Source organism: Micrasema longulum, unplaced genomic scaffold, assembly GCF_059751315.1.
Source record: "Micrasema longulum isolate JH-2025_06_02 unplaced genomic scaffold, ASM5975131v1 h1tg000485l, whole genome shotgun sequence".
Taxonomy (NCBI): domain Eukaryota; kingdom Metazoa; phylum Arthropoda; class Insecta; order Trichoptera; family Brachycentridae; genus Micrasema; species Micrasema longulum.
Genome location: NW_028277682.1, coordinates 222,494 through 245,024, shown reverse-complemented (window position 1 = coordinate 245,024; position 22,531 = coordinate 222,494). Strand labels below are relative to the sequence as shown.

The following is a 22,531-nucleotide window of genomic DNA, read 5'->3' as shown; positions in this document are numbered from 1 at the left end:
CAACGGGACGTATATACTCAGTGATGGTATTCTAAATTTTCTCTACCTCCTAGAGCAAGGGTGGCCAACCAGATCAGACCCGAGGTCTACATGTTACTTTTTAGTGTCCGTGCGATCGACTAATCACCATTTTCCTACTCACACGCAGTGGTGCATAGGACACTGCATTAAAACTTCAATTGCAGCATATCCAAGTCAGTTTTGGCATACTGCAGTATACAATCAAATATTTTTTTTAGTATTTGCCAGGATTCAAACCTTGAAACAGTGATTTTTTTTCTACCCCCATTTTCGGCAGGATTTTTTTTTGCAAATTGCTATTGTTACAAGGTTCTTTCGGTACGTTTTCACATGAGGACAATGTGGTCACGGGTGGTGGTAAGGGTAATTATTGTTCCGCGGAGATATCTTGCCCTTCTATCTCGAGGGAGATGTCTCGGGACAATTTTTTGTCTTAAAAGTTGCTGTTTACACGTGGAACAAAACAATATTGTTTTGTCTACGTGTAAACGGCCTATATCAGGAGAACAAAAACAAAGCTTAATTTTTTTTAAAGAAGATATCAGATACTGTAGAATTGCCAAACATGTGTCTGTTCAGGAGCGGATCGTGAATTTGTGGGGCCCTGGGCTAATACTACTTTGGGGCCTACCTAATTACTAGAATAATTACAATTTTGTTAAAAACGGTTTTCCATAGTGATGTAGGTATCATAATCATTCTCTTTCTGCACCTAATGGTGCATGGGGTACTGCATTGGTACACCAATTGCAGCGTATCTTGATCATTTTTGTTACATGAAGGTAAGATGATCAGTCTTACGATTCAGGTACCAGTACAGAGACTATGAAATATTCTAGTGTAAAAACACTCTTTTAAATAAATATTTCGTATCAGCTATGTCGGGAATAGAACCCGAGACCTCTTGCATGGTGGGCAAACGCGCTGACTATTACACCACGAGGCCTACCGATGTAGGTAGGTAGATAGGAAAAAATAAGAAGATAAAATTATTTATATAATATGACTTAATGTTTGCATGTAGATACAAAGAGCAACTGTACGACATTATTGCAAAATAAATTGACAGGTTGTGTCTGGTTACGTTACATAAATTATAAAGCAACCTTTCTGCATTTTTATGCTCCAAATTCCTTAGTTTGCTCATCACATGTAAGTCCTTTGTTAAATCGCAATTTATGGAAATAACAGATTGTACTAATTTTTTATTTTGCACCACAACAGGCCGGGAGGTCCAATTACAGTGGTGAATTACATCACATAACACCCAGGCTTAAGAAAAATCTCATTTTAATGTTTGTGTTCTCACCGGGAATCGAACCCGGAACCTTTCGTGTGTGAGTCAAGCGTCTTGACCACGACACCACGGAGGCCGCCGAGATAAAGAACTTAGTCGATAGTTCGACATCGTTATCCTATATTTGTTTTCCAAATACGACACCCTGAAGAAAGAGCGCTTCGCTTTACAGCTAGTGATTGGCAACTTTAAGATGGTATACATAATCTCAATAACTTCCTCATATACTGTTTTTGATTAGTACGATATTATCGGTTTGGGCCGCAGCTCTCGTTGTTTTCATTTTTTTTTTCATTTTTCTTTTTTTTTTTGCACCACAACAGGCCAGGAGGCCTAATTACAGTGGTGAATTACATCACAGAGTACCCAGGCTTGAGAAAAATCACATTTTTTAATTTTTGTGTTCTCACCGGGAATCGAACCCGGAACCTTCCGTGCGTGAGTCAAGCGTCTTGACCACTACACCACGGAGGCCGCCAAATATATGTTCATATATGTTCAATATATGTTCATATATGTTCATATATGTTCAATATATTGTTTATATATGTTCAATATAATGTTCAATATATTCACAATATCGTATATTGTTTTCGATGGAGGCTGGGGGCCTTTTGTATCCACGGGGCCCTGGGCTGCAGCCCAAAAAGCCCTCAAGTAAATCCGCCCCTGTGTCTGTTGTATTTCAATTTCTACATACCTACAAGACTTTTTGTGATGTTAGCTATCATATTATTTTTTATCATATTATGTAAATGTTATCAACTATCAAATATTTAAATTTAGTAAATGGGGTTTAGAATTTCAACCGTCCGTGCGCTCAGTAGCTGCAAGACTTGTTGTTATCTAACTTCGAATTTTATAAATTTGCTTTTTATTTCGTTTTTTAAAGTATCACTTAAACTCTAAACTTCATTGTCAAATATTAAAAAAAAAAAAAAAAATGTAAATAGGCGCTAGATTTTTTATTGTCTATGTGTTCTGTAGCTGCAAGACGTGCTGTTTTCTAGCCCTTTTATGTCATAATTGGAGACGAGGAACTAGAATCCCAACCGTCCATGCGCTCTGTAGCTGCAAGACGTGCTGGGATATTTGTTTATTGTACAGCGCCCTTGAGGTGATTTTCACAAAAATGGCGCTATATAAATTACCCAAACATTATTACATAGTATGTGATAGCTTCTTTAAAAAATATGAAGTTTTTTTTTGCTCTGCTGTAAACCTCGCAAAATGCAGATTCGACATTATACGTAGGGACCGTCGATTTACAGTACAAATTGTCTCTTTTCTGTAATAGCAAACGGTAGCTGTAACATGCTATTGTGGCTTACTTTAGGTCCATGTATATTTATGATACAGTAGCTAAACCGCTCGGGGCGCTTTTCCAAAAATTACATCCAACCAATTTGAGATGCCTGAAAAAACCGAGCGTCTACTTCCAGATTGACCACAAGTATTTGGACGGATAAAAAATTCAAATTGATTTGAACATAAAGATGAGAACGCATTGACGCGCATATTTTTTATTAACGAAAGACAACGTTAGTGTGTAACTTTGTTTGAATTCACGTCTGACACAAAATTAACATTAAATTTGTCATGAATTTATAAGCTTAAAAGTACATATCATATGTGGTTTTGTCATATGTAATGAATTAATGATGAAAAAACTGTTTCCCAAATATATATGGGGTAAGTTAATGGTAATATGGACATCGTCGCCGTTCGGGCAAAAATCACTAACGGTTTCGAGATAAATATGCCAATCGAAGCTAAAAATTATGTGCCTCAGAAGAAAAATGTCACCGAGGTAATATAGTTAGAAAAAAATCACGTAAATACAAATTATTTGTTTTTTACTATGTGACTTCACATTACGATATATTATTAAAACATTTTTTTTAATGTTTTTCTAAATATATTTTTTTAAACACAAGATTAAGTTTGTGAATTATTTCTAATATTTCATTTTTTACAAACTCTTATAGCTTGCATTGCCCAGATTATATACAAACAATAGTCACGTAATAAAATTTTAGCCACCTTGCCTCATTAAAAATCTCCCAAATATTTATTTGTATATCAGAATGAAGAAGTTATTGGTGGAATTATATTAAAAAGACATAAAAGAATCATGTTGTATACGTAAAATCTCCTTGTTGTTTTGTCGATGTTCGAAATTCGGTAATGTTAAATGTAGACACAATTGACTTAATATATAAATGATAATGAAACTAAAAATGTTTTATACATAGGTATATATATATCAGGGGCGAAACGTGTATAGAAGCGATTATGCGCAGCTTACTATTATATTTGACTAACTATAATAATGTTTTACTGTAACTTTATTTACAGAAAAACAAATAAATAATTACCAGTTATTTTAAATCATTCCACCGTTCGTAAAGCACGCCCAGCGCCTGCGGTGAGCCAAGAAACTAGCTGATTATTCCAGCTTATTTTTTCATACAAATTAGTACACTTTATTTTGAATGTCATAACCTCAGTGCGGGCTTTTTCTCCTAGATTAAACTCGCAGATTACACAAATTATTTGAAGATTCTTGATTAGGAAAACAGTATTTCAAACATTATTTTTTAAGAGCTATTTTTCTTTGAGATGGTACTTTTAACATAAGACCATAATTACTTTCATGCGTCATATTGCAGAACATATGGCGCTCGACGTGACTGTTTTTAGCACTATTAGTTTCTAGAACAATTCGGCCAGTTGACATTTCAATTGAATATTTAATATCGACTGAATTCATAGTGCTATTTTTTTACTTATTTTTTAATGAGTTATGTATTAAAGTAATGGATAATATATCTATATAATGTAATATATCACGAATTTACGTCGTTTGCACAAAGCACCACAGAAAAATATCAATTTACAGTATATATTACTTACATTATATTATGTACCTTCTATGTAGGTACAAATATGATATATTTTTATAGCTTACCTGTAAATAAAATCACCGTTCGCCACTGATATATAAACAGAAAGACGCGTGTAGTTTTCTATCTTTTGTGCTTAACCCTAAGAAGAAATGGCCTGAAAGCAGTATCACAAAACAGGAATAAATGTACTAAAGTACCATCTATTGTTTCCTGAGCTATTTTACCTTGTTCTTTAAGGCAACAATTACAGAGAATACGGCAGTGCGAATATCTAGTGCTATTATCTGTATGCAAAGACAGAGTTATATACGTTCTATCACCTCAGCCTTTCTTTACGGGTAAACAGCGTGATGGTTTGCTATTGTTGTTGTTCCGTGCCCGAATCTATCTACCTAACAAAGTCCGAATAAAACTGGAGGAGTAAAACTTACGATTACGGTAAACGGAGATCTTAATGGCGATCCTTTGTGTAAAAGAAGAAGAAATATGCAAAATAATATATCGCATGTCATGTTACTCAATCCATTAGTGTGCTTTGTAAGTATTAAGTTTTTTTACCGTGAAACATAAAAATAACTGGAGTAGAATCCTGAGGCGACAGTGTTTTTAGAATGTTTATCAATGTCTATTGATTTTGTCTTGCGACGGTTGGTGGCGTTCGAATCTGCCAAATATTATAGATTCAAACGTGAAATTGTGTAGGTATTGTAGTGATTAATAAAATGATTTGATTCGTTTTCTGTTTTGAATTTCGTTTACCTTCCTTTCTTCTTGCATTTGAAATATAACGCTACTTTTGCTTTACGCAAATTCTTTTTGAGGTCAAAATATTATAAAAAAAGTGTTAAAGAAAGAAAATAATAATAATAAAATATAAAAATTGATTTGAACGTCCGGCTGTTTGAAAAACTGTCCTACACTAAATCATGATTGACAGAATAAATAATTCGATATGGAATGAAGAGAACTAAAAGTCAAGATACAGAGCTCCCGAAGCCGACGTATGACAAACGAAATCATTCTGTATATTTGGTAATGAAGCAGTTAGTACTGACGAAATGTTTTTTTTATCGTTTCAATATCGATTCCCGATCTTCGGTGTCGATAGCGTATTGAAAAAGATGATTAAAAATATAATGGAATGGAAAAAAGTGTGTATCCGATACAAGCATAATGTTGGGTGCATCAGACTTGGTGACTTGCACAAATTTCTCGATCTGAACATGACCATTGGTACGTGCTGGCGTGTAGACAAAATACCGACGCTCGATAAAAATATGAACTTATCCTAAGCGTGTGTTTTGAATGCGTTTTGATGTAATTACCCTTTTGATCAAATGCGGTTACTTAAAACATGATGGGCAAGAGATATCAATAGCAAAACAAGAGTAAACAGAACAAGTAAAGTTTGTAATAAACTGTTGGTGGATTTTTTAAAGTCAAAGTTAATTTAAGGCAATTAATAGAAAAAAACTTACTTTTTTAATGTAGCCAGAATAAACAGTTGAAAACATCACGAAACATGGCAAAAATTGTGTTTTCATTGTGAGAAGTAATGCTAGATAATTAAAAAAGTATAAAAACACCATACGATAGGATAAACGTACCACATATTTTTTTAAATAATCATACCAAGTGTAGTAGAATCAATTGAAGCTTAGCAAATATTAAGTGCGAACAATAAAAACAAAAACGTCAATACAATTTTGAAATGGTTACAAGATTAATTAAACGTTGTTTTTAATGGATAAACAATTAAATATACGTAACAAAAGAAAACAAAAAATATAGCTTCAGATATTTTCACCGGTGTTTTTGAAGAGCCAAAATTTTTAGTGTCCTTTGATTGAATATGTACATAGGTAAATTTATAATAGCTAAAAGGTTTCTATCAAATTTAACACATTCAAGTGGCCATGATAATAGCGAAAGACTTCTTCTTACCACCTGATTTACATATGATGGTCTGCCTTCAAAAGACCTCACGATACTCTCGTAACACAGCGTGACGCCTTGGAAATTAGATTCTCTCTATCTTACACACCGCCGTACAATGATGGACTCCATAAAGGAGTCTTCTTATGAATGGATCAGGAATCAAGCTATCAAGGGGCTTGAAATACTAAGAAAAAACCAATCCAAACAGGTTTTGGAGCTGATGGTATCTCCGGGTAATTCAGGAGTACTACAAAAAGTGTGCTTCATGTCTTGTTATGGAATTATCACTTTATTTACTGTAAAATGTTCTCTGAATTCTAAGTATTTTGTTTAGATTTGCGATTCAACGTTGGTGTGGCAATGAAAAATGTTGCTCGCTTTTGTTTTATTGTTGTTGAAATGGTCGAGAATAAGGTTATCTGATCTATTTGGCGTGAGTCATTTTCATCAAATGTAACAACGATTCTCCATAGCCTAAATATTTAACTAAATAAATCATCTTTACACAGACAGAAAAAAAAAAAAAAAGTTAATTTGGGTATCTGAGTATTTATAACAAGACCGATGAACTTTCATCGTCTAGTTTAAAAGATAGAAACGTTAAAATAACAAAAATGGCATTTACAGGGTTTATGATAGGTCGTAAGCCCTGTAAATGCCTAGTCTTCCAATTCCCTTCTTTAAAATGTTCTCCGTCTCTGTTATTATATCTCGCCCTTCTCGGTGATGCGTAGCAGGTACACATTATATCTGATAACTAGAATATCTAAAAAAATATAATAAATTTACGGCTAAGATTTTCGGTATTCCACTGTAATACCTACATTTACGTATCGTAAAATTCATCAAATAATTCATTTTATTTGAGACGGAAAAGGCGGTTTATCAAAAATCGCAGATAAATCAGTAATACAAAAAAAATTACCTATGTGACTGGATTATAAAAAAAAAAGAAATTTTTTTTAGGCAAACGTAAAAAATTTAATTAAATGATCATTTAGTAATTAAGTAAGTGACTACCGATTAATATTATATCTTATTAATAGAAAACCGGGTAAAAAATTCGACTACTCTGGCAATACTAACAAAATGACCACCTTGTTTTATTTCACAATCTGACAGACGGTAAAATAATCGAATTTTTATATAATATTATTTATGAATTCACTGCTACTTACACATGAAATGTGATCCCACCTTATTTCCTTTTAACCCCAGCAGTATTTTGACACATCCAGACGACATAACAAATAATTGAATCAAAATCGGCGGATGCGTACTAAGTAACGTATACAGAGTAACTAATGGCCAAAACATGAAACTATTCATTTATGAGTAGTTTAGTAGGTTTCAGATTGATGCGCGTGCGCGGTTTCTGGACGTTTATATTTCAATGCTTATTCAATTATAATAATACAAATAAATTATTTTTGCACATGTCTATAGTTGGCAGTGCACTGCACTTATGCACGTACTGTGAAAACACCAGTGAGTAAAATTTATAACGAAATTCAATTTTAACAAAAGGATAAATCGTAAATAATTATTGTCTTATTTACTCAAGCACATGTTATTTATGAAGCTGATTCATCAATTGTTTTAACCCAACCAATTGAATATGCACAAACCGCCACAACCTTTACAAGCGCTAATGTTTGATTGTTTTAAATAAACAAAACATAATTTACTATACGAACATAATATAAATTTTACCTTTCCCACGCTTAGAACGCAGATACGGCATTTGTGAAGTGATATCATAAGTTTGTCTCGTAGCACATTTGCTTACCGCGTAAAATGTCTCCAACTTGATTCCCTACGTAGTTATCACACAACGATGATACCTACTTAAAAAAATAAAAAAAACAGTACTATTTGAAGCAAGGTGTACACAAATCAGTGCTATATGCACCATTTGTGCAGATAAATATGAAAAGAAGAATAGAAATCAACATAAAAATTAAAATATCATTATTCTTTTACGTGTCCTTATTTGAACATTTTAGCTGTTTTTTTGTATTAATACTAGGGGTATCTTAAGATACACTAAAAATTATATAACCTTAAAATTTTCACCCGAAAAAAGCATTAAACCTAAAATAATATTGATCAACCCTGTGCTCTCAGATGGTATGAATTTATACAGGTGCAAAATAAATCATATATCTCTTATATCAGAATATATTTGATGTAATCATTGTTGGTACATATTGTCATTTTTGAGCAGTTCCGATCATTTCGAAGTGTGAGTGTATGTATGTATGTATGTATGTGTATATGATGTTTAATATTTCTATTTGTTTTTAATTTTAATAAATAAAAAATTTAAAACTTATTTTAAATATGTATTTTCTTTAATTTGAAGATAGAATAAATAAAATAATTCGTTTGAGACCCCTGAAACATTATATGTACAAGCAGCCATACTTACGTCCTAGATAGGTTCAGGCTCATTCAGTTATACGTAGGAAATGGGTACTACTGAGATTGCAACAATAACCAAAGAAACAGAGATTCAGTCTGTTTTGCATAACATACTCCTATAAAGGTTTATTTATTTTTATTTTGGCTGAATTTGTGTGCCTAATGTGTGCCTATGTAAGATTTACAAACTTAAAATGCATCTCTTTTTTACTACTTTTCATCTTTACTTCAATGTTTTACTATAAATCTTTCATTCTTTTTTAATATACCTTTCTTTTATTGAAGTTAATTATACAATTGACTATGTTTTCTTTCTATTAAATAACATTGTATTTGACTTTAATTTTGTACAAATTGGCTAGGGTCGTTAGTTATAATAATGAAAAAAAAATTCAGTTCCAAAAAAATATTCTTGGGGATCAATTTTGCGTAGAACTGTTACGCGTTCAGATTAGTAAAATTACTACTGCTTTACGAACCTCTACCAGTAGTGACTGGCCGAAGTTTCGGTTTTGGTCAAAACTTCAGCTCAGCCGAAACCTGCGGTAAGGATGTGTCAGTTTACGTTCGGGTGTATAACATAACAAAGAACCAAAAAACGCTAAAAATAAACTAATTTTCCCACTAAACTTACGCCTTTTATTTTGTAGTGTATTTTATATTTCTATGAACATGTAAGGATTACAATTAAAAACCCCTAATTTGGGAGTTTTGAAGTGACATTTAACATATTTATATAAGTTTCGGTTTCGACCTAAACTAGAACAGAAGCTGAAATACGATTTCTGTTAAGGCTTAAATGTTTTTTCGGTCGATCACTAATAAACAGTTTTAAGAATAAAAGAAGAAAAGTAAATTATTGATTTCAAGCTATAAATAACATGATTAAATTTTAGAGATCAAAGAGTTTATCAATACCTTATCAATTATTGACGAATGAAATCATTTTGTAAAGCGTCCTTAAGATACTAATATTACAAAAATGACGCTATATAAGTTATCAATGATAATATTTTTATTGTTTATGGGTATTTTTTATTATTACCGAGGGTTTATATGCACTGAAAATTTTAAAACGTCAATTTTTTTACTCGAATAAACCATTAAAGTTTTAATAAATTTGAACAGTTGTTTATAATATTGATTATTCAGTAATCAATCATCGGTAAAAATGATCACTCTGTAAAGTGCCATTGAGGATATTACCTGAATAACGCTATATAAGTTATCGTAATATAAATAATAATTATGATAATATTGATTCTATCGAAGAATGAAATAATGTGGTGTACCCACATATATAAGGGGCATTTGAATCCTTTTTAATCAGAGGGAGTATTTAATAGTATAGAATTGAAAGCAATTAAATTGAAATATTTTTTTGAAAAAGATAGTTATTAAAATATGAGTTTAAAATCGTGTTTATTCAATTTACTTACAAACATTTTTTAAATAAAACAGTTGAATTTAAAGTCTTTTTTTTTATAAATGATTTTACCTATGTACATGATATTTATAAATTGAAATTAACATAATTCGTTAGAATTTCCCTGTAGTGAATTGCCCACATTACTGTCGTGTGAGATCATAATAGACCTGAATCATAAACAAGAAATTTGCAAATAAAAAACACATACCACATACGCATTTCAAAATTAAAAATTTCATTGACCAACGAATGGTTTATACAAAGACGGCAGTCAAAATTTATAATAAGCTTCCCAAAAAATGAATGAAATAAATTGCATTAAATAATTTTCAAGGGTGTTAAAAGTGTTTCAAATAAATAAATGTTTCCAAAGTATAAATGAATATTTGGAATATGCAATTGAATAAATTCAAATGTATTTAATGCAATTAACGTAAGCGATAGACACCATGATTTTAATGTTTTATTTTCTTAACTTTCTATTTATATACATATACTTTTTTTTAAATTGTTTACTTTTTATACTCTCTTTATTTATTTATTTATTATATACATACGGCCTAAGCCCATTACAACAGTTACATGAAGAAACATAAATGCAAGAAACTGAACAAAAATAACATAAAACTATTTAGTAAAGACAAACAAGGGCAAAACAATAATTGTATACAATAGTGTTTAATTAATTATTTGTTTATGTCAGCCTTTAAGAAATCGCTACTGGCAATAAGCCCACCATTTAACCGTCTTTATCTTTGTTTCATTTAAGAAAAAAAAAATGTTTATCACATAGTATATATTATGGTTAACAAAGATTTAATATTATTATAATTTTTCGCAAGGATCATAACTTACCAAACGATACTTAGAAAAGGGTAGCAAAAAGGATCTCACTACCCATTCAATAATATCACCAAAAAGGATCTTGAGCTAAACATGACCTTTTATCCCTTACGCGAATAAGAATAAATAAAAACATGGAAATTATCACCATATTGTTAGAAAAAACCTTTATTACAATATCACCGACGCGACGGGTTTTTAAGCCGTTTTTTTAAGTGGGTAAAAAACCGGCTTACGTTAGGTTCAGTTTCCTTGTCGATTTTGGTTGGTTCTTTTGTGGTGGTGGTTTGCGGTGCGAGTTTGTAGAAAATCGAGTGGTAAAAATAATACGAGGCTGTAAAAAGTAATGGAGTAAAATAACCGATCGATATTGCAATACTTTTATGGACACACTGCTACCGAATTACTGGTGGGAATAAAACAGTATTGCGGTAATAAAAAGCGGTAAGTACATACGAATATTTTTAATAATGTGTCCTTCGATTCGGAACATAATTAATCTTGGCAGAGGCGGATTTTAGTTATCATTAGGCACCGCCCTCTCGTAAAGAAATAAAAGCTTCTGTATTTAGCAATACTGTACTTCTTTTTAGTGTTTCTACCTACTTTTAACGTTTGTTTTTATAACGGGCGCTCCTTTTACTCTGTTGTGTATTTATTTGGATGCGTCTTAAGGACACATTAATTTAATAGTACGAGGACTGTCTTTTAAGTTTCAATAACGACCACTAAATGGCACTATTTAAATACGAAAATGAGGGACTTCAACCATACGGGAAATCGGATACAAAAAATGTTTTCTTACGCGCGGTAAAAATTAGAGCATTAAATTATACGGCATAAGTTTCTTGAAAATGTACGAAGAAAATTATAATAAATATGTTAATGAAAACTAACCTCTTTGAACAACGTTACTAGATTATATGAATCAGCCAATGATAAGAGAGCTGTGGAAGATTTCCGCTTTTCTTACCGTCAACTGACAAATCGGTGTAACTGACCGAGAAGAAGCGTTTTTGGACAAAATCGACGTTTCGCTGTCATGAAAAAAGATGGTGTAACTTTTCATTAATAAGTAAGAACCTTGGTACTTGTTTATGATGGAAATCCAAATCTAAAAATTATTAATATTCAAATATTGAATTTAAGTAGGTACCTAAGTATGTTAAAATTCAAAAACAGAAAATAATACATTTTCAAAGATATAACTTTTTTGCTAATTTTATATTTATTTATATATACGCCCAATGGGCATTTTAATGGACACATTTATGCATAGAAAATAATTATAAAAAAGTAGAAAAACTCAATGGTTTATAGTTGACTTTGGGGGAGTGGAAGCGGGAGAGAGGTGTTAATAATTTAATTTGATTCAGTGATCGTTTGAAAAAAGACAACTCGCTATCGAAGAAATCAAGACTGGTATGTTTGTTGGCAGACTTAAGAATTCTGGGCATAGGGAAATGAAAAACATAGTTAGTTCTATGGTTATCGGTATGAAAAAGTAAGTTTTGTCCAAAGTTTCTAGATGGGATATTTAAATTTATTGAGCTCAGTAGTTCAGGCGCATCAAAAAGTGAGTTGAGAATTTTAAATATGACTAGAAGGTCGGATTTATTTCGACAAATTTATTTGTTTTATTTTTATTTTAACAAATATAAAAATAAAAAAACTACTGAACTTCCTCATCGTAATAAAATTGTTAAAACAGCGATAGCTCTGATTTAGACAGAGAGTTCGTTTTGTTTATGGTGAGCGTTTTCAAAAAACAATTTTGGAAAAAATAGGAAATTTCACAGGAAAGTTTTTTTACGATTTTAGCAAAAGTCTAACTCAACAAGAATGCCTAGAATGGCTTCTTTTAACTTTTGGTTAAGAAGCACCATCAGAAAATTCTGTTTATAACTGGTTTGCAGAATTTCATGGTTACAGTTTTATTTTACGTGTGCGTACTTTAAAACCTTGTTAACTCTTGTGTGGCTGCAATGTCACTGGTCTACAAACGATTCAATACTTTATACATATATATCTCTTATTATTTTATATGATGAAGTTATTATTTTTGTCATCTTCAAGTGGACAATTTCACACCGGATTTGGAAAGTAAAATTTGTATAACTATGCTGGATTTAAATACAAAAAATATTTATCCTTGCTACGCGAAGAATGAATGTGACGCCAATGCAGCAATAAATATATAAAAGAGAGCACGAAGATAGAACTCATCACAAGGGAGACAGCGGCGCTGCTCTGAGGCCGGTGTTTGTGAGAAAAGATTCAGTTGGTTATTGACAGTGATAAGGAATGCACGCACGCACGCATGGTGACCGGCGTATTTATGATTTTTAATTTATTTTGATATAATAGGGCTAAATTAGTTTATTTTTATGAATTACAGAAAATATTTTTTTCAATAGTATGTATCCATGTTTTTTTTATAAATGTCTGAACTTTAGAATATTCCGTCTTTTACGATGTTACATCATTGCGCGCAAAGGAATTGTTTACCAAAGTCTTTTATGAGTTTATTAATTACTATGTAAAATTCAACAAAAGTTATAATTAACGAATTGCTTAAAAAACAATTATTCATTTCTTATTTTTTTTCATTAATTTATTACTTTGTTCTTCTACAATTTGCGCATTCATTTTTTTCACATTAAAGATACTGTTCCTTCCCTTACTGGGGGGGGGGGGGGTGTCCCGTGCCGAGGGATACATTTTATATAATTTTGAAAAATGCCTTATTAAACAAAATCAAATCATAATCTAAATTATATTTAAAATATAATGGAAAGAGCATGCCCACCGCATCTGAGGACATAAGTCTCCTTGGCGGTGCCCACATACACGGAAAAATTCCTCGTTGCCAAACGATAAAAGCTGCCCGAAGGATCTCTCTGTAATCTGGTAGCCTTAGCATCTTTGTGCTGAATCAAAGTAATCCAGAAGTACATAATATGCACTTCATTTGATTAAGAAAAGAGGGAAGTGAGTTTTTCACTGACTGGGATTAAATTGATTGCACATGATCAGTTCCCGAAATGATTACAAAACTTTTTAAAGCCGAGAATTTTTTTTTGGAAGCCGCCAGATCCGTATATCCGCAAGACCTATAATAGTGCCACGGATAGTAGCAAGAAGCTCCATTCGGTAATCGTAGAGAGGGGAAAAGGGACAAGAACAAAAAATAGAAACACATAAAACCAACAACTAAAAACACTATAAATAAAACAAACATATTTCAATCTATTTGGTCGGAACCACTCATCAATCCGTGCGCATCCCACCTCCACTATTCATTTCTTAATAGCGAGTGATAGTATTTACTAATTATCCTTACGGGCAATGGAAGTAGGTTGTACTCTTAAATGGAGAAGTAGATCAATCGTCTTTGACCGAAAGCTGTGTTTATTTTTGATTGCTTTTTCAGCATCAGGGTGGAATGCCGAGTAACTCTAGTTATTGTGTTTGGTGTCATGGGAGGTATTGAATAATTTTTGTATGCAAACATAACTCTAGTATAACTTATCAGTAGGCACCGATTATAACTTTTCTAGTCAATAAGCTTTTAACATGTCCGGGCGGATGGTTCGGACGATTTAATTTTAAATCATTTTAATAATTTACCCACTAGATAAATAGATCTATGGTAGTTTTACTATTTCTCGTAATAAAAAGTATGACTGTTTTTCTGTTTGATATTGCGAAACCTTAAATCTAAATCCGTCACTGAATATGTGGTATTTTTGTAAAGGTAAGCCTTTAGAATAGATAAGTATATCTAGTTAGTATTTATTTAAAATATAATTAGTAGATAAATGTAGTTAACCTAGGTTTTCGAGTTAAATTGCCTAATTAAACTTTTTATCTACTTGCGAAACTACAAACTCACGGACATTAGTTTTTTCAAGCTTTATTATTTGTTATAATTCATTTCCTATAACACATAAATTTTGCTAATAGTGTATTATAAACACAGTTAAAGCAATCTAGTTTAAATATTCTTTTTTAAAGGTTTGCTCATTGTGTCTGCCTCGTGGTCCAGTAGTTAGCGTATTTGCTTGCCATGCAAGAGTTTCAACAGTATCATATTTTAAGTATTTTTTTACGATAATCGAGATTTTCTTCCTAAAATGTAGTAGCATTTTTTAAGACAAATCTAAAAATGTGTATTGGAGATAATGATGATTATGTTTGCAGAGGCGGTTCCTTAGTACGTGCATAAGTGCAGTGCACTGCCAAGTAAAAATTTGTGTAAATACATTAGTAATTTTATTGATACTAAAAACATGTTGTACGTAGGTATAAAGAAACCGGGATTCGTTGCAATATTATACTCGTAAACATCACAATATTTAATGCTAGCGCCAAAAGATCTAGCGAGATCGACTCTAGCGGACAATTTTCTCATCTTGTCTACGCATATGCAATCGTCCCCGTGCATATTCTGTTTTGCACAATTCTTTATCCTAAATTTGTATGAAATATACCATATCTCCTAAAATCGTCATTTGAGCGAGATAGACAACGCTTCATAACGGTGAATCGTGCGTTAGAGGGAGAATATAATATACATACTATGAGCATTGCCAACGCATGCGCAGATTTGAAGTTTGTTTGTAATGTCACTTTGGACATGCGTAATATATATATATATATATAGTTGGATAATTTATATAGCGCCATTTTTGTGAAAATCACCTCAAGGGCGCTGTACAATTAATAAATATCCCAGTACGTCTTGCAGCTACAGAGCGCATAGACAGTTAGAAATTTAGCCCCCAATTGTACATTTTAAAAATTGACAAATAAATTTAGTATATTAATGATACTAAAAAAAATAATATGAATAGTAAAAAGGAGTAAGATTACAACACGTCTTGCAGCTACTAAGCGCATAGACGATTGGAATTCTAGACCCCATTTACAAAATTTAGGTATTTTAAAGTTGATATATGAAAGCTTGATAACCAATCATCGTGCAGCTACAAAGCGCATGGACGAGTGGAATTCCAGCAAAGTTAGAATGATATCAATAAATTTACAAAAAATAGAGCATAGTAGTATGTTTGTCAAGTGTTCATGCCAAGAAGTAAGCAATAAAAAACTAAATAAATAAAGCACTGTATCAACTCCATGTTTAACAAAGGGAGCTAGATTTCCGAAGAGAATCTTTTGTAGACAGTAGGTAGATACCGTCACCACGATATTAGTACGAATTTAGTTGATTTAGTTTCCCATAACGTGCGTATAATGTTAGGCGAATTTAGCGTTCCTTGTTTGGATGCGTGGGCTGTCATACTATTGCTCATTTATCACGTCAGACCTGTCATATTGTTATAATATTATTGAACTTAATATACAAGTTGACAAAATGTAAAGAAATGCACTGCCAATGTTTTCGGTCAGGAGCCGCCAGTGGATGTTTGGTAATGTCCCGACTGATCATGGTGACGAGAATTCTCCACAAGAAATCTATGTGATTCGCCTGTAGTTTTTTTTTAAGCAATGTAGTAAAATTCCCCTTAAATACACTTTTTTGGCACGAATTTCGACATATTTAACGTTATGAAAAAATATCTCAACGCTTTGGCGAAAAAATGTGTACTGTTTTAAGCCTATTGGTGTAGCTTCACGATAAAGTTAGCTGCAGCATTACTCGGCATACATTTCTCCTTTTTTTGCACCATAACAGGCCAAGAGGTCCAATCACAAGTGGTGATTTACATCACAGAACACCAGGCTTGAAAAAATCACATAAAATTTTTGTGTTCTCATCGGAAAAGAACCGGAAACCTTCCGTTTGTGAATCACGCGTCATAACTACTACACCAATGAGGTTGAGGTAAAAATACTAAGATAAAAACATATGTCGGGAAACAGCAAGACCTGATATGATTATTAATTTTTGTTATGTAGTTCAGTTTATATTTTTTAGGAAATTTTTATCATTTAATTTTCTTATTAATGTGTTATTCAGATTTTGTTAGTTATCTCTACACTTTTATATTAAAATTAAATATGTTTTTGTTTAACACGGTAGAATATTCGCTTTGCACTATTTAGTCTTTTACTGGAATAAAATGTAATATTAAATAGGTGTGAAGGTTTTCACGGCCGCTGTTATCAATATGTTTCTTTTTTGGGTGATACCACAAAATGAATAGAAGTGTGCCGACTTCGACACGGTACAAATTACGAGGACATTTAAACATATTTTTTTCTACAAAACACACAGTTTACCCTAAAATCGCTCCTGCAATGGTTGTCGGAAAAAATCCAACACACACCGTATCACCCAAAAAAGAAACATATTAAATGTATCGAATCGGGTTGTGGTCCCGTGGCTAGTGTCTCGGACTCACGGATCAAAGGTCCGTGGTTCGAATCCCACTCTACCCTAACTTGGTGCCCATTTTCTAATTGTGAGTTATTTACAACTCGTTGAAAATGGCCCTCAAAATTAAATATTTGCGTAAATTATGAGAACACAAATATTTATTTTATTAAAAATATAAAAAAATATTATTATTATTATTATAATTCATGCTTCTATGACACATTGGCATTGCGGTGAAAAGAAAAACAAAGAAACTATTTTAATTTTTTTAAATACTTGTTTTCAAAAAATGCGATTGTTTAGTTTTTAAGCTTTCGTGGAAATCCTGTTTTTTTTTTACTAGGTATGCCTAATTTATCGAATGGGCAATATTATTTTAAATCTATATTTCATATCTAAAAATATGCTCTTCCAGTTGTGTGTGACCAATAGTTATACGATATAGGAAGCAGATAGGTACAAACATACATAATAAAGTTCAGTTTAGGTCATTATAATGATAAATACATTTTGCTCAATTCGTTAAATGCATCAAAATATAAATTAATAAAATATATATTTTTTACATTACGTGTAAAGGTGGAGGGGTAAGGTAAAGTTTCAAGCATAAAAATACAAACAAAACGATTAAACAATTACAATAAAAACAAAAGCTTAGAGAATTATAAAAATTAAGACATAATAAAATAATTATTATCTCAATCAAAAATGGTAGAAATCTACCATGATAGAATATCAAATGTTGGAATTTGTATTGAATTAAGATGTATTTTACAATTCTCTAAAATAATCATGATCCACATAAAACAAATAAAAAAACATAAATCGTCAAAAATGCGGCAACACAAATGGTATCCGGGAGCTTTTTCAAGAAACTTCTTCTATTATTATCGATATTAATAATAATTGATAATGTTTGAAGGATTATTTATATGCATGATTCTACGCAACTTGACTTTAAATTTTAAAATGTCTAGAGTTGCCATGTCTCATATTTTATAGTCATAAATCATGTGGATATATATATTTTCAATAATATATAAAGCATTGTTTGTGGTCAAACATTTTAATAAATGGCCCTGATGACCTTTTCTCGGCAATGCATCCTGTAGGATACATAATATAAACTAAAACACGAATCAAACAGCATTTAGTTATGACAGCTTTACCATATTTTTAAATCTTAACTTCGTTATAACAATTCATAATAAACTTCAATTAAAAAAAAAAATTTTTTGGGATTCTGAAGCTTTCTCAACCATCCAACGTGTAAAAAAATATTTTTTCGTTCTACCAAGTTAAGGGTTCATACAAAATTAAAAATTTTGTATGAAGCAACCACTTATCGCCTTTTATGTCTACCTGGGCCGCGATTATGAACGGCTATCTTCATCGGTTTATACTGAGAAGGTATAAACTAATATCGATATTTATGTAGGAAAGTGTGTTTATTTTTATAAAAATTAAAAAGATGTAGGTTGGTAACCGGTAATTGAACATGTTTAAAAAACAAATTGTCAATATATTCTGTTTTTAATACCGAAAACTTAGTTTTAATTCGTAGATAAAATTGAAGATAAATTTTAACTTCCTATCAGAATACGTACCCCAGGTTCAAGACGTACCCTTCTCTTCGTCAGGAAACTAATTACACGGGCATCCTAATTCTACTTTATACCTTTACTACAGTCATCATCATGTCCTTTTCCGCACCCGGTGGGCGCATAGAGCACAGCATTGGCGCATCAAATGCAGAAGATTTTAGTTATATGAAGGTAACGTGATCAGTCTTACGGTTCAGGTGCCAGTCCAGAAACAGTTAAATAGACACCGTAATTGTTACACAAAAATATACAACCTGTTTTTTTACTAAGAACTTTTTTGGGCGATTACTGTTGTGAAGGTATATGGTGAAATTTGCATGTTGGAGTAATAAATGTCCTGACGAAGAGATGGGTGCGTCTCGAAACCAGTAGACATAGAAAGGTCGGTAAGTGATCATAAACAATTATTAACTAAAATTTTATTTTATTTTATTTGTTGTTTTAAGGCGAATGGGTCGTGGAATATCACGGAAAAAAATAATGACTGTTGTTTTGTTGAAAAATATAATTTTAGGGTCAGCGGCAAAAACTATAAGATTGAATTATTTTAAGTAGATGCCGTTTTCGGTGAAGACTGGTTGTAAACAACGTAAAACTTTAGTAGTAAAATAATGTAGCAAGAAGAATCAGAAAGAATTTTTTTTTGTGCTGCAAAAGGCCAAGAAGTGGTGAGTTGCAGCACCCTTAAGCTTATGAAAAATTACTTTTTTTTTTGTTTTCTCAGCGGGAATTGAACCCGGAACCTTCCGTACGTGAGTCCAGCTTCTTAACCACTACACCACGGAGGATATGAATCATAAACGCACAAAACAAACTGTTTCACTGTTTAAATATTTGGTTTCTTCTTTATGCTAAATCTGCAAATGGCATTCAATGGACCTAACTGGTATAAACCATAGGTTATTAATTTTTAGGCGTCTGGCCATAGCCAGCAGTGGCAAAAATTAACAATGCTAGTTAATTTAATATTGTGCCTATTGCGGTGTAGTAAGAAACAACACAAAGTAAGAAATATGTATATGATCATTGACAGTAAAAAATGTTGGTATACAGAAAAAAATACATGATTTTCCCCCAACTAGACCATTTCTAGTTTTTTGGACCTAACATTTAAAAAAGGTGTAAAAAACACAATCCATCATAAAAAAACTAATTTCTAAAACTTTATAAATAAGTCTTTTCACTCGGGAATGGTTTAAAAAATGTGTTCAGATTGATGACCACAAGATGCAAAACACATTTTTTATTGTTAAGAATATAGTAATATATAGCAGAAGTTTCGAGAATAAAGTCCAGAACCCGTATTAAAATAAAACAATAAAAGTTTTCTGGTGTTTCTACAGTAACTCCAATTTTCCACAGACAATAATTGGTACATACTAGGTACAGTGCATTGAAATATTTAATAATTAAAGCATCAAAGTGGTCAAATCTTTTTCTAAATGCTATTCAATATTTTTATATAACCACTTACTGACTTTTCTATGTCTACCAATTTCAAGACGTATCCGTCTCTTCGTCAGGACACTATTTTTCTATACTTGATTAAAAATAAAACTCACACCCCCTTCGTATTCTCCCTCTTTTTACACTATTTCTCCCACAGCATTAAATATTTTTATAACCTTATTAGTGTATGTAAAATTTGCTTATTAAAATACATGATTCGTTGGTTTTATATTTTTGTGCAACAACTATGGTGAAGGTGTACAGTGGGTTTTGCACGTTGGTTTGATTAGTGTCCTGACGAAGAGATGGGTACGTCTCGAAACCAGTAGACAGAAACCAGTAGACAGAGTTATGTATAAATATTTAATAACATTTAGTTTAATAATTGTATGTCAATGTGTTAGTGCCTGCCGGCGAATCAAGTAAACATACAAATTTCGTTTGTTTAAGGCGATTCTTAACGAAAATATGAAACTCATTATTCATAGATGGCGCTTTTATAATTTTTTATTGAAAAATGCCATTTTACGTTTATTTTCAATGGAAATTTTACAAAACCTGGTTTGCGGAAACTTTACTATATGTTAATTGTAACAAATAGCATAACAATATAATTTGGGTCCTTTTTACAAAATGGTGAACAAAACAAAAAAAAAAATCTTATTTTTCGTTTTGTACACCATTTTTTGAAAAGGTTCTAAATAATATTGTTATGGTATTTGTTACAATCAATAAAGCGTAAAGTTTCCGCAAACTAAATCTTGTAAAAATTCCATTGAAAATAAACGTAAAAATGCCATTTTTTAATAAAAAATTATAAAAGCGCCATCTATGAATAATTAGTTTCACATTTTCATTTAAAATCACCCTAATAGGCACATTAGAATACTTAATTCAAAAACGTTCAGCCGCGCACATATAAGCAAAGGTTTTTGTAAGGATTTGAATGGACTGTAACAAAATGAAAAAAAATAACTGAAAGTCTAATGTTTGGAAAATTCTAGTTGTGTACTATCAAACATCAGAAAACCTTTTATCTGTTGTTCCATTGTAATTTAGGGCCAAGATACAACAAAAGATAAAAACAAACACAAAATAACAAAATAAAAAGTAATGATAAGAATAAATATATGAACATAACATGCCCGGGTTCAAGATGTGATTGGTTTGTGGTGGTTGGTCGGCAGAGATCGCCCGCCGGCTGTACGAACCAGGAGTGTGTGAAGGCAGGACCGGCCAGTCCCATCACCCCCGGCACCACGCCTTGGCCACGCGGGTGGTGGAACCCTGCGGAGGCCACGGCGTAGTCCATGGCCACGGCCTGGTAAGGCAGCATGCTGCGGCCTCACGAGAACATGCTGAGCCCCAACTGTCAAAACCCTAATTGTCCGATCCGCACTTTCGAACGTCAACCGGCGTAAACACTTCCGTGTCAAAACTCTAATTGTCCAATCGGAAACTCAAAATGTTACACGTCCAATCAGCGTGATGTGGTCAAAATACAGCAATTTCAAAATCCCAATTGTCCGTTCCAAACTTCTGAACTTTCAACGAAGGTATAATCTGCGTAATGTGGTAAAAACAATTCAATGCCAAAACTCTAAATATCGAATCCAAAACTCAGAATTTTGTTTTGTGAAAGTTCTCCAATGTTTAAACCCTAATTGTCCGATTAACCTTAGAAGGTTAAATGTCCAAACGCGGTAGAGCTGTTTAATATGGACACAGGGATCAAAACTCTTAACTGTCAAACCTAAAAATGTTGAGTGTCCAAGCAGTGTAACTTTGTAATAGTTCTTCTAACCCAAATTTTTAGATATCACAGAATCCAAAACTCTTAAAAATTTGACTATCTAAAAGATAAGACAAAGTGGGACTCTCCCTTTTGTTAATAGTCTAAAGGTCCTAATCCCGAACCTATATTATGTCTAAATCACTTTTTTGGTCGTAATAGTTAAAATATTCAAAACACTTGACAGTTAGTAAATTATGATTTTCGTAGGTTAATTTTTGCAAAGTAGGTTCTTAAAATATAACTGTCAGTTTTATAAAGCTTTGGATTTCAGTCCACAATTAAAACATTTATTTTCGCACTTATTAAAGTTCCTATTAAACACAGGTGATTTGAACGAAGGGTCATTTACAAACACTTGACAAACCGAAGAACACATTTATTCATGAAAGTCTTTAAGAGTTCAATCCCACATTTATTTGTCTCACTGTTTTTTTTATTATACAAAATGATTTTAGTCTTTGTTATCACACCTTAACAAT

The 22,531-nt window shown here is 32.1% G+C and overlaps 1 protein-coding gene across 1 annotated transcript in view; it reads right to left on the bottom strand.

Moving 5' to 3' along the window:
* trh (PAS domain-containing protein trachealess) overlaps positions 1–21,593 on the bottom strand; it is a 169,187-nt gene extending 147,594 nt beyond the window's left edge. The window contains exon 1 of the mRNA XM_088227024.1: positions 21,403–21,593. Within this exon, the coding sequence (XP_088083150.1) occupies positions 21,403–21,593 (191 nt within the window). The remainder of the gene's footprint in view (positions 1–21,402) is intronic.
* Between the last annotated feature and the right edge of the window lie 938 nt (positions 21,594–22,531).